Source organism: Lycorma delicatula, chromosome 2 (assembly GCF_047948215.1).
Source record: "Lycorma delicatula isolate Av1 chromosome 2, ASM4794821v1, whole genome shotgun sequence".
Classification (NCBI taxonomy): Eukaryota; Metazoa; Arthropoda; class Insecta; order Hemiptera; family Fulgoridae; genus Lycorma; species Lycorma delicatula.
The window spans coordinates 191,861,284-191,874,710 of NC_134456.1; the positions used below are offsets into that span (position 1 = coordinate 191,861,284).

The 13,427-nt window shown below is 29.6% G+C and overlaps 1 protein-coding gene across 4 annotated transcripts in view; it reads right to left on the reverse strand.

Annotated features, from left to right (window-relative positions):
• LOC142319528 (aquaporin-like) overlaps window positions 1–13,427 on the reverse strand; it is a 246,385-nt gene that overhangs the window by 147,811 nt on the left and 85,147 nt on the right. The window contains exon 1 of one of the 4 annotated variants that reach the window (XM_075356907.1): window positions 10,409–10,553. The exons of the other annotated variants lie outside the window; for them this stretch is intronic. Within the exon in view, the coding sequence (XP_075213022.1) occupies window positions 10,409–10,489 (81 nt within the window). The 5' untranslated portion in view covers window positions 10,490–10,553. Of the gene's footprint in view, window positions 1–10,408; window positions 10,554–13,427 lie in introns of those variants that run through there. 4 annotated transcript variants of the gene reach the window in all.

The window sequence follows — 13,427 nt, forward strand, 5'->3', positions numbered from 1 at the left end:
ACCTGCTCTCAAGTTACCTGTTTCCAAAAAAAGCAGCAAAGATGAAGGGAACTATAGGACAATTAGAAAATATTTTTTACTGTTATTTTTGTTGCTAGGTGTGGACATCTTCGTTTCTGTTCCTTTTATTTGCTTTTTACTGATCCGGTATGTGTTGGTCGTTTCATTTGTAGCTCTAATTGCGTCCATAAAATTGAAATTAATATCGTTAATGTGAGATAAGGAAAATTTAATAAACCTTATCGAATGCACAAAAATTCGGAGTGTTTACGGAATCCATTTGATTCCAGTTACAAAGATCAGTAAAAGAGAACGATTCATGAGAGATATTGAGAAAGTTACGGCGCAGATGTGAAGTAAATAAAAAGATAAAACTATGACAGAATTCCATAAGTTACCTGGTTTGCCCTTGAAAGATTTTTATTTCAAGTACGCTGTAGAATTCTTAAATATTAAGGATTTAATAATGCCATATTTAGTATTATTCTGGAAAAAATACAATTCTCAATAGAAACCTTTTTGACTCAATTGGCTCCCTTAAAATGACGTTTTTAATATCACAATTATTACTTGTGTTTAGAGTATAATCACTAAAAATCTTAATTTTTAGTACATAAATTTGGGTTCCATTTGATCCCCTTGGTTGAAAATTACCTCACATAATATTTTTAATTAGTCACAAATTTAAAAAAATATAAAGTATCAAAAGTTAAAAAAAAAAATTAATTTTTTAGTCAGGTCCAATGAGGTCCCCTTTTTTAAAAAAAATCGTCCATGTCGTCTTCTATATTAATTCTAGATAATGCTCGATTTTCTATTCTGAAAACTAAATTTGGAAAAATTTATACTCTAAATACGGGTCCCATTAAGTCACCATTTTTAGGGATTTAAAATTTTATTTATGTTTACTTCAGTAAGCTGGCCAATTTTATGGAAATTTATTGAAAAAGGCTAAAAAAAAATTATAGTATAGTAAAAAAATAAAAATATGGCTACGGTGATGTCTCCTTATCCGATGGGTCAAAAATCAGGCTAAAGCTGAGATATAATATAGCCAAATTTCAACCTTTTAGGTCAACTTGTTTTTGAGATATGAGGAAAAATTTGATATCCCCCACCCTTTAATCCTATTAAATTAAAACGTTAAGTGACTTAAATTTTAAATAATTTAATAAATATTAATTTATTAATTATATTAATATTAATTTTAATGAATATTATCAATTAATATTTAATATTATTTAATGAATATTATTAATATTAATTTCATACAGAGGTCTTTCGAATCCCGGTCAGGCATGGGATTTTTCATACGCTACAAAAAATAGATTTCATATAGGAATATGAAATGTAGTTTTATGTGTTTTTAAAACTCGAAGCTTGTGCGTAGGAACGCGCAAGCTAAGAGTTTCTGTAATAAATTTTATCAAGCAAAAAAAAATAAATAAATAAAATTAAAAAACTAACTAAAGTGATATTTTAATAACTTAATAAGTACTTTTTTTGTACTAAATTTCTATTTTCTACGACCACTAACAAAGTCAAAAAATTAAGAAAAACTAACCCATCCTTTCTTTAATTTTTTCCAAACTTTAATGCTATCAATGCCCTTTATATGGAAATTTTTTAACAACTTTCGAAGAATCTATGTTGACTCAATCCGTAGATATTAATCAAAATAAAGTCAACAAACGTACACGCATAAACCTTCTGTTAATTTCTATAGCTTTTTTGTAACTAAAGGTCACAAATATTTCATAACTTCATGTTGACATTTTCAAAAATTCAGCCACCCAAAACTGTGGCTGATTACTATACTTTCACTTTATAGCTATCTGTAATAGAGCTGTAGCGGGAAAAAATAAATAAATACGTTGATGCAATTATACAGAGATAAAGGTGTCTCAATTATGATAAAATGCCTCATATTCATAAATGAAACCTGTTTAGTATATGAATGACTTATTTTTTGGAATTTATCTTTGCTAAATGTCATTACAGATTAAGTTATGCGATAAAGACATATGAAATTTTCTTAACCCTCCGCAAATAAGAGAAAAAACGTTAAACGTAACTGTTATTTTAAGTAAAATTTTGTTTTTCTTTTTAATATTAATATATATTAACACCGAATTTATGGGAGAGGAATAATCTTCTCTTCAAACAATCCGAATTAGCGAGATTTTACTTATTTTTATTGTATTTACCTGTATTTTTTTTTGAAGATCCGGCGTAACAATATCAAAAAATTCTTGTACAACTGTAAAAATAAACTGTTTTGAAATCCGAAACAGGTACATCAAATTAGTATATGAATTTCCTGTTGCAAAAAACCGTAATATAATTAGTAAACGTTCTAATGGAGACAAAGAGGCCCTGTAGTTTGTGTTTTTATTTTGGATTAACGGTCCACTTTTAGAGAGTGACCATTTTAAGTCGTTACTGTTCATTCGAATAAAGTTTCCTATATTTCTATTCTCAATATGTTCTAATTGTGAGTCATCTTTCTTTAAGGAATCCATGAAAGGTGAAACTCCGAGTTGATTTCTCTCTGAAAGGCTTGGTCTCTTTCAACATTTACGCTTTCTTCTTTTGTTTTTGCCCAAAATGATATAAGTTGCTGCAACCGCTGCCAAAAGATCATCGTCACACCACATATTCACAATTAAATAATACAGTATTAAAAAATATAAAATATTTTTTTTAAATTTTACATCACTCGCACAGAGACACAAAGTTTGAATTTATGTGAACAGGAAAAACGATAATCGGCAATAAGTAAAAAAAAAAACCCAAAAACTGTAATAAAAAAAGTAATAAAGTAAACTGTACGATTTCTTCGTAAAACGTCATTCTGTAATCAACAAAAAAAATGTTGCCAAAAAATGTTGTCCATTTGTTTATTTTTTTAAATCACTTTTTTAAATTTTATGAAATCAGATATATGCGGCATACGTATTAGTACTAATAATGATAGTAATAGTAATTATCGCGTATTCTATAATAAATAAAGACCAAAGTTGTAGAATTATTCGCCATTCGCAAAATTAGGTAATAGTAGTTTACTGTAAATAATGAAACTGAATGTAATATAAAAAAGGAGGGTATGCTTTCTTTAACAATGTAGTAGGGAAAATTAGTACGTTTTACTCATAGGCACAAGGTAATTGATAATATTTTTAATATTTTAATGAGTTTGTTTTAACGTACAGTTGTTATTTATGTATCGACATATAACATAACTTTAGAATTCAGTACTTGAGTATTAACCGCGAAATGCCTTCTTCTAACTCATTTTGTTAACTACTGATTAGCAAATAATTCGAAACTACCGTAATTTTCAAATCAATTACTATTTATTTTTTTTTTTTATCTATGACGTAACGCCTGCGTTTACACTTCTTTGTTTAAAAATTACTTTTATGTAAATTACATGTTTTTAAAACCATTTAAAGTAGATAAATACGTAATTTTATTTTTTATGTTGCATAAAGCAATTTTTTTAATAATGCTATATTTTGGGTTATAGAATAAGAAAAAAAAACAGATTAGGAATTAGAACCACACTTTTCGAGTATTTGGAATGAAATACCCGTTGTTACACATTAGGCGTGCATTGTAGCTTACTACTACTATATTTTGCTACCGATTATTCCGAGCATTATGCAGTGCGGCCAATTAACTGCGAGACTAGCTAGCCAGTCGCAAATTTGTATTCACAGCATCTCTACATTACGTTCTAGCTCGTCCAGCCAGAACCTGTAATACCTGCACCTGTGTATTTCTGAAGGTAATACGAAATAAAAACGATACTACGGAGAGTTTTACCTCATTTTATTATTACCGGGATTTTCCTTTCTTTTTTTTTTCTATTTTAATTGCTTACAACTAGAAAACCTTTATCGAGAACGCTTTTTGCCATTATTTTTCTCTTAAAATTTTTAATTAAAATTATCTTTCATCCCTCCAACTTCCTACTTAAAAAGAATTTGATTCAATATGACGGATTAAAATGGTGGACAAAAATTTCAAACATACCATAAAGTAGTAATTTTGTAATTATATAGATCTGCATTTCTTTTTAAATCCTAATATCCCTCTGTTTTTATCACTCTGTAAAGTACAAGTTATCAAACAAGTCAAAAAACTTCTTAACATATGCTGATTTTTTTTTCTGTACAGTGATAAAAATACCAATTCCATACAACAGTAATAAGTAATTTTTAACATCATTAATTCTACATTATTTTTTTCTTGATTAATTTAATTCACCACAGAACCTTACAGAGAAGCTTGTAACGTGGGAGTATAGAAATGATATTTTTGTAGCGTATGGAAAAGCCATGTCTGACCGGAATTCTCGGATAAAAGCCGAGACGCTATCACTCCCCCGCGTGTTTCTTACAATAATTTTTTTTCACGAAAAGTTACTTATTTATCCCTCAAGCTAGTTTAATTATTCTGAGGGATTTACAACATTAAATTATCCACTTAATTATTCCATTCGAGTCAAAAATAATAATAGTAATTAATATATTTAAACCAAAGGAAAAATACGTAAGATAATATCAGTAGAATTACTAAAAATAATAAAATCAAACTCCTTTAAAAAAAAATATTTTTAGTAAAAAAATTTCTAATAGGTATATTTTTTTGCTGTAGAACAAAAATTTTAAATCGGTTTCTCCTGATGAAACCACAAGTAAATAATACGTTAAAATACCACATAAAAGAAGCCCATTCAATGATGACCCCCCCCAACGACCATGTTAACAAACATACTTAAAGTAACAAGATCTAGTAAACAATCATTATATCATAAGCACTATCATCACTGGATTCTATAACTTGTCCAATCTATGGACCACATGTGTCCAACACATTCAGTTTGCACCCGTGTTTTTTATGAAACAGAAAATCCTTATGCATATATGAATACAAGTAGATGAAGGAATGAAAACTTAAACACAGACATATAAAAAAAAACTGAACATAAGCAAATATAGTTAAATGCAAAGCAAGAATACGACAAACAGTAATAGCATTATAATGACATTAGTAGATAGGTAATAACAATGGAAACAAAAATAGTAACAGAAACAAGTGAATGCACAGGGTACAGAAGTATCAAAAAAACATAAATATAGAGTTTCTTCAACGTCCATTACTAAGGTCCCAGCCCATGAACTCTTTTCAGTCGTCCTGTAATCACCGTTGTCTAGCAGGTTTAAAGCAAGGAGATTTACGTGTCTATTTAGCCTAACCGTGTATTTAGAACTGAAACTAATAATCTTATCCCGAACAAACAGAATCTCCAGGTTTATTTGAAAATTCCTGATGAACCAAGGTCACTTTCCTCAATATCTTGTTCTGTGACCCTTGGATCATTCAAATATTGCTGTCAATAGTCGTCCCCAAAAGCTGAATCCCATACGTCCATATCAGTTTCAAGAAGATCTTATATAGAAGGACCTTATTAAAGAGAGGCAACTGAGAAGCCCGACTCTTAGCCAATACATACGCTTGAATTTCTAGTCAATCTGTTTCTTCTTCTTTAGTACATGATCTTTCCACGTCATACATCGATCTACGTGTAAGCCAAGGTATCTCTCACTCTAGTTGTATCCAAGTAGACTGGATGGCAGTCTCCTATCCTAGTCGTAAATGAGTCGTGGGTAGATTTCTCCGGATTGACTTTAATCTTCCATTTGCACAGCCACGTACTGATTGCATACAACGCCGACTGAAGCTTTTCCGAGCTGTAACCCGGATATTGTCAACTGCTAAGATCGCCGTATCAACCGCTTACGACGCAACTGCAACAAGTCCTAGACAAGGAAGGTCAGCAGTAAACAACAGGAATGAAACGTAGTATAAAACTAGGAATAAAAAAAATATTTAAAAAAATAAATAAATAAGCAAGATCGATGAACACAATTTTTATAATACCACCAAGATATATTTATTTTAACCTTTATTGAAATCTATCTCTCATATTTACTAATTTAACAACCAGAAAACTGAACGAAGATTTCGTTAATAGTTAAAAAAATATCACTTAAATTAAAAGAGTAAATGTTAAAATTTTCTTGCGTTTTTTACAGGACATCGAGTTAGATTAATATAGACAAAAACTTTTCTGTATTTCCTTTAGTTTTTTGACGATTAATTTCTGAAATTAAGTAATTTGCGGAACTTAACAGAAATGAAACTGAGAACTGAAATAAGACTCTTCCCTTGATTTGTAACGTTACTACGTAGAAATTTGTCAAGGTTCTAACCAATCTACAAAGACAAAGCGATTAATGTATTTCATATCACTTAAAGACGCGGAAATTTAAAGTACCATGCAGTATTGGTTATTTTCAGTAATGATTTAACTGAAATTGACAAACTAAGAAGTTTTGAAATAATAAAAAAAAACTGTAATTAAAAACAACCGTTATAGTGACTGAAGTGAAATTTCTAGATAAGAATGTAATGATTACTGCACGGATTGAAATATTGTTCACCACGTTTTAATATGGATTTTTAATACAAATGTCAGTTGCTGCAAGAAAAAAGCCGCCGAGTATATTATTTTCATACCTGATTTTGTATATGTTGCCTGTTCTAGTATGAAATACGAGGATTTAATGAGCAGTTATTTTAAAAGGAATTTTTTACAAGTACCATTTTAAACCTGTTTTTTCATGTTTTATTAGTCTCCACTTTTTTATTACAGATTATTGAAATATCCATTCCTAACTGGAATAGCTAATCCTCTTAGATGGCTGACAGTTGAAAAATGTTGATTCAATAATGTCAAAATTCGAAAAATAAAATAATAAAAAATTAGCTATATTTTAATTCATGAGCCCTATTTTAGTTTTTTTTTTTTTTTCAATTTCAGCAATAAAATTATATTAAATATTAAATGGAGACATGATTGGGGGAAAAAGTATTATTCATTCAATTGATTCGAATCATTCATTTCAAACCCAGCTCACATACAGGTAGAGGCCACAGTTCACAGTTCATTAATTCAGTTCACTAAAGGCTCAAGCGGAAAATCTCTACTACTATATTATATTATATGACACTCCCGGTAACGTAAAAATTCCAACGCGGGGTCATTAGTCTAAATCGGTTCAGCCTTTCAGCAGCTACGGTAGAACAAACATACATACACCCTAAATACATTACACTCCTTTTTGGGCAGTCGTGTAAAAAGAAGGCCATATACGATTGTAATCAGAAGAAATTATCAGTTTAACAAAACAGTAACCATGTTAAAATTTTTTATAATGATGCATCGGCGAAGCTAGAAGGCAACTAGCATGAGCCGACTTCATGAAATAAATTAAATAGAGAGAGTACTACAGTACTCTACTGAAGTTACGGTGTGTAGGACACACATCTCGCAAAATAGAAACAAAAAACACGAAACAAAAATACGAGGGCACACATCCCTCGTATGTATGGCTTCGCGCTTGCATTAGCGTAAAAAAAAGTTTTGGTACATTTAGAAAATGAAATGTGAGAGGAAGTAGTACTAGTAGTATAGTGATTGTGAAGGGGGGAGATATGTATCTGTAATGTTTGAAAACGCGCGTAAGCGTGTGATCATTATATAATTTTGATACTCAATCAGAATGTTACGAAAACTATGCCGATATTTAAGATTTAAGATCCAGCGGAGTAATATATTTTTGGTGAGTAGACAGTTTAAATTTTGTTAGCAGAATGCAGAGTACGGTTCAAATCCAAGTTCTAAAGTTCAAATCCTAGTAAAGCACATTTACACGGATTTGGATACTACTAGATCGTAGATACCGGTGTTCTTTGGTTGTTTGGTTTCAATTATTCACACATATCAGGAATGGTCGACCTAAGACTGTACAAGACTACATTTCATTTACACTCATACATATCATCCTCATTCATCTTCTGAAGTAATACCTTACGGTGGTTCCGGAGGACAAATAGTAAAAGAGAGTGCAAAGTATACAGAGTTTTAATCACTATAGTACTCAGATACACACATTAAGAACGCTTCTATATTCAATACTTCTATACGCCTACTTCAATATACATGGGACATTTAAAATTAGTGGCATTATGGAATACTTATAACTTATAACTTTAACATAATTTTATACAAATTTTTAATGATATTAACAATTTGTATAAATAGTAACGTATAACTGTATATGTATAAAATATTAACATAACTTCTGCGAAAAAATATAACCAACTAGGTTAGGGTTAGATGGAAGCCCCGTTAAAATAACGAATCAAAGTAAATAATAAATTATTTAGACCTACACTAAACATTAAAATATAGTTTAATTGTAAATATCGACTTCCCGATAAAAGCTTGTAATTTTTTAATTTTTTTCTTCCCTTTTGTAATTTTCTCAAAAATTTCTTTATACGAAATAAATGCCGTTTCAAGCCTCTTCTAAATTCTAAAATTTTCACCAAGATGATTCTAACACAGAATGTTCTGTAATAACTGATTAACTAAACGCAAAACCGGAAAACTACCTTGCTAAACGCGAAATTGAATTTATTGTAAAATTGGATACGCCCCCCGCATCGTCATCATCGTTTTTCTACCCTAGATATTTAAAAAAGTTTTTTTTTATGTTATCTCTTTATAATTAAACAATTCAATATACTGAAATCTCGCATATTTTCGTTTTTTTTTTTTATGATTTAAAAGATTGAATTTTCAATCTTTTAAACATAACCTATACCCACGCATGCTCCAAGCACACACAAACAGCGCCAAGGCATAATTTTTTCAGACTATGCTGTTCAATAACTGGAAATAATAGTAATTTAGTTTAAAAACATAAAAACTAGTACCTGAAATAATAACTAGTAATTCGGTTAAAATAATTATTTTTTTAATTTAATGTGTGGACCTTCATCCTTCTTGGTTAGAATAAGATTTTTCTTTTAATTCGAAACACAAATTAATTTTATTTTAACATAAAATAATTAGATTCGGAGTAACAGTACAAGGTGAAAAGATAAAGATGCTACGATTTGCTGATGATATAGTAATTCTAGCCGAGAGTAAACAGGATTTAGAAGAAACAATGAACGGCATAGATGAAGTCCTACGCAAGAACTATCGCATGAAAATAAACAAGAACAAAACAAAAGTAATGAAATGTAGTAGAAATAACAAAGATGGACCGCTGAATGTGAAAATAGGAGGAGAAAAGATTATGGAGGTAGAAGAATTTTGTTATTTGGGAAGTAAAATTACTAAAGATGGACGAATCAGGAGCGATATAAAATGCCGAATAGCACAAGCTAAACGAGCCTTCAGTAAGAAATATATTTTGTTTACATCAAAAATTAATTTAAATGTCAGGAAAAGATTTTTGAAAGTGTATGTTTGGAGTGTCGCTTTATATGGAAGTGAAACTTGGACAATCGGAGTATCTGAGAAGAAAAGATTAGAAGCTTTTGAAATGTGGTGCTATAGGAGAATGTTAAAAATCAGATGGGTGGATAAAGTGACAAATGAAGAGGTATTGCGGCAAATAGATGAAGAAAGAAGATTTGGAAAAATATAGTTAAAAGAAGAGACAGACTTATAGGCCACATACTAAGGCATCCTGGAATAGTCGCTTTAATATTGGAAGGACAGGTAGAAGGGAAAAATTGTGTAGGCAGGCCACGTTTGGAGTATGTAAAACAAATTGTTGGGGATGTAGGATGTAGAGAGTATACTGAAATGAAACGACTAGCACTAGATAGGGAATCTTGGAGAGCTGCATCAAACCAGTCAAATGACTGAAGACAAAAAAAATAAAAATAAAATAAAATAAACGCTGATAAATTAATTTTGTACAGGTTTTTCTGCAGATTAATTACTGCTTAATAAATAATTAGCTTTCGTTATTTTTTTTTTATCAAACATTGTTTAATTAATAGGGATCGATCACAGTTTCAAAGCTTTTTAGATTTACCGAAAAAATGAATATGTATTTCAAATTTCAGGTGACAAATTATGTTTTTGTTTGAAATAAAAAATATGTTATTTTACTCATTATTCACTTGTGCAACTTACAATTTTTATAAAGTGATAGTAATGATTACTTCAGCATTTTTTAATTAGAACATTTCTAAACTAAATCACAATATTTAAATGTAATAAATATAAATATCAATATCATTAAAATATTTATTTCCGTTTAAACATAAAAAGCTATAAATTAATATTGTACCCTAGATATAACGGACAAAATTTTAATTTTTTATAAAAATTATTCTGTAGATTGAACGTAGTCTTATAAAGTACACTCAATTATTTTTTTCATAGCTATATCGATTTTTCTTAATTGGTTATTAATATTAAACAAAAGAAATAACCTAATAATATTAGTAAAAATTTTTAATTGATTACCTCAATATACCGAATAAGCACAAACATAGCAAACATTTTTTTAGCACATTTACGTAGTAAATTATTTAGATTTAACCACATTATCGTTGTTAGCAGTAGCAAAATACTACCACAAGCATCAAACAATCGGTATCACTTGACACGAAAAGAACGTGTTCAAAACAGAGTAAATCTATTTATAAATTTTAAAATGTAGTAATAATAACAATACATATCTTATAAATCCATCCCTATTTTGTTACTATACGGCAACTCTGGTAAGTACTATTTTATCGAATGAGTATAACGTCATTATGTAATGACAAATAAAATTGTATTTTTAACACTTGAAATTCTTAACTGTATATTATCAACATGATATCAAAACAACTCTTATGATAAAGAGTGATTATTTTTTTTTTTATTTCAAAAAGATGATAATACTTCAATTGTTTCGTTAGTTGAGTTTATTGATACTCGAATTGCTTGCACACTTGATGTCGTCTCGATGCTTGAGAAATAAATTAATGACGTAGTTTGAAATATCTCACTATAAGTTTAGAATATTTTTGTTTATTAATCAACTTGATGGCTTTCATGAGAGACCACTTATTATTAAGCAGAAGAAAAATAATTTTTATCCGAAAAAAGTTGTCCATCTATAATTTAAAGGGGGTAAAACCCCACCTTGGTGACGATTCCAGTCGTTCATCAATCACTACTATCGCATCTAGGGTACTGGCCATAATGGTAGGGCTTGTTGCAAACCACAATAGATTTGAAGGGGAAGTGACTGACGTAGGAGAAGGAAGAAAGAACAAAGTAGGAGAGTGACGCGGAAAGTACCATACTACTTACGATCATTGATCTGAACTGCTACTTACCAATCAAATCATAATGTTTCAATTCCTGGTTAACTCATCATCGCTTATATCGACCACGCTAATCTTTTAAATCATAATCATCACTTAAATCACTACCATCGTTATCGCTATTTACCGTAATAACGACATTTTCAATTGCATTATCAATTAAAGGTTCCCGAGACATATCAGATTTTCCTAACACGGTCACACCTTGATTTCCATTCGGCAATAGTAACTGAACTACCTTGTTATGCAATTAATGAAATAGCATCATCTAATTTAAAATTAACATTTTTTTGTGCGAATCTCTTTTAAAACCGTCCAAATCTTTTCAATAGAATTTAATTCTGGACAATCAGGGGGCAATCTCAAAATCACAGTGTTTTGAGATTGTTTAGAGATCGAATAGTAACGCGTTCACCTTTATCAATGTGAAAATTATATAAATCGTTTCACGAATGACACTTTATCAAAGTTATTCAGGACGTTTTAATTTTTTACTGTTATTTTTTTTCGGAGTACTAAACCCTTTATCGGGATTAGTTTTTGCTTTGTTAAAAACATTTTGAACACTACTGAGTCGAAATTCCTGTAGCTTGGGCGACACATTTCTGAACTTATTTAAGAAGGATCGGTCCACCTTTAGTCTCCTTTGTAATAAAGTTTAAAATATTAAAAACGATTCTCTTGAATCGTTTTTAATATTTGGCTTTGGATAAGTTTACGTTCCTCAATTCTTTTCTTGTACACCTCACTGCTTTCACCTTTCATGATAATAGAGTGGAATTATAATACATCCTACGTTAAACTTGTCATCTAAAGAAACAGAATCCGTTAACAACAGAAAAGGTAAAAATTTTAAAATTGTAACGACGCCGATAATTTTCATAAACAAAACACGATACGGTATTTTCATAAAACTAAGATAATACACTCAGACAGACACAAACTCATACAGACACAATAATAAACACATTACGACAGCGATAAAGCATCTGAATGAATGTAAACACCATCGCCAAAAATGTGCTGTCTGTACGGAAACGCTACAAGGACAAACATATTGTGGTTACAGCGTGCCCTAGATGTCATTCTAACTGGGAACACTTTTTCCCCTTCTAATATTTAGCTGTGTAGGCTGATTATACATATAGATATAAAGGAAGCCTTTGGAAAAGAGAATATTTGTAGTAGAACCTTCATAATTCGTCATTATCAATAAGATAGAAAAGAAAAAATGGTAAAAACGACCAGTTACGAAGTTCAGTAACACAGAATTTAATTTAGTAAAATTGAACAAAAAAATAAATGTAAAATCAATAATGAAGTCTAATTTTGAAATTAGTAAAAAAAAGAACTATTTTTACATTTACACTACCGTCATGGGTAAGAATTTTTTTCACGTGTTAACATGTTGCAGACACTTTAAAAGGAACACGTAAAATGTAAAACATTGTAAAATTTAAAAAAAAATTAATTTAATAGAGTTTTTCTTTCATTAGTTATCAGCTTTTATTTTTTTAAGGAGAGGGTTATTTTCTTTTTGCATTAAATCTGGTTGTTCTTTTCATTTTCTACGAAAAGCTAGAGAATTCGTCTTAATACGCCTTTATTTATCAGTTCAGCTTTTTTTTTCTCTAATACAATAAAATTCAGTTTATATTATTTCATCTATTTTCCTTAAGTTAGATAATTTCCCAGACATACTCTTCCTCACTATTTTCTTAAATAAATATGTCTTAATTGTGGATATAAGCAATAATTTATTTTCCTCTTCAAACTACGTCTCTGACGAATCTTTTCTTTCATCCAACCTATTAGGTTTTCACGGCATATGTTTTCAGTATTTTTTTAATTCTGACGTAAAATTGTAGTTTCCTGTAAACAGGCACGTCACGACACGACATTATTTTATTAAATAAACATAAATAGTATTATTTAAAAATAAAATACAATATTAAATATAGTACCTCAAAGCATTAGTCAATATTACTTTGTTATGCTGTGTTTGATATGTTATCAGCAAAAAAAAATAAATAAATAAGTAAGTCGTAAGAAATTATAAAAATTAATCCCAAATGAAATAAACTGTATTCTCATTACATTTTTTAGATAAAAGGATCTCGATCTCACAAGTTCGTGTGTACATTCGAATTTATAAATCTTTTTTGTGT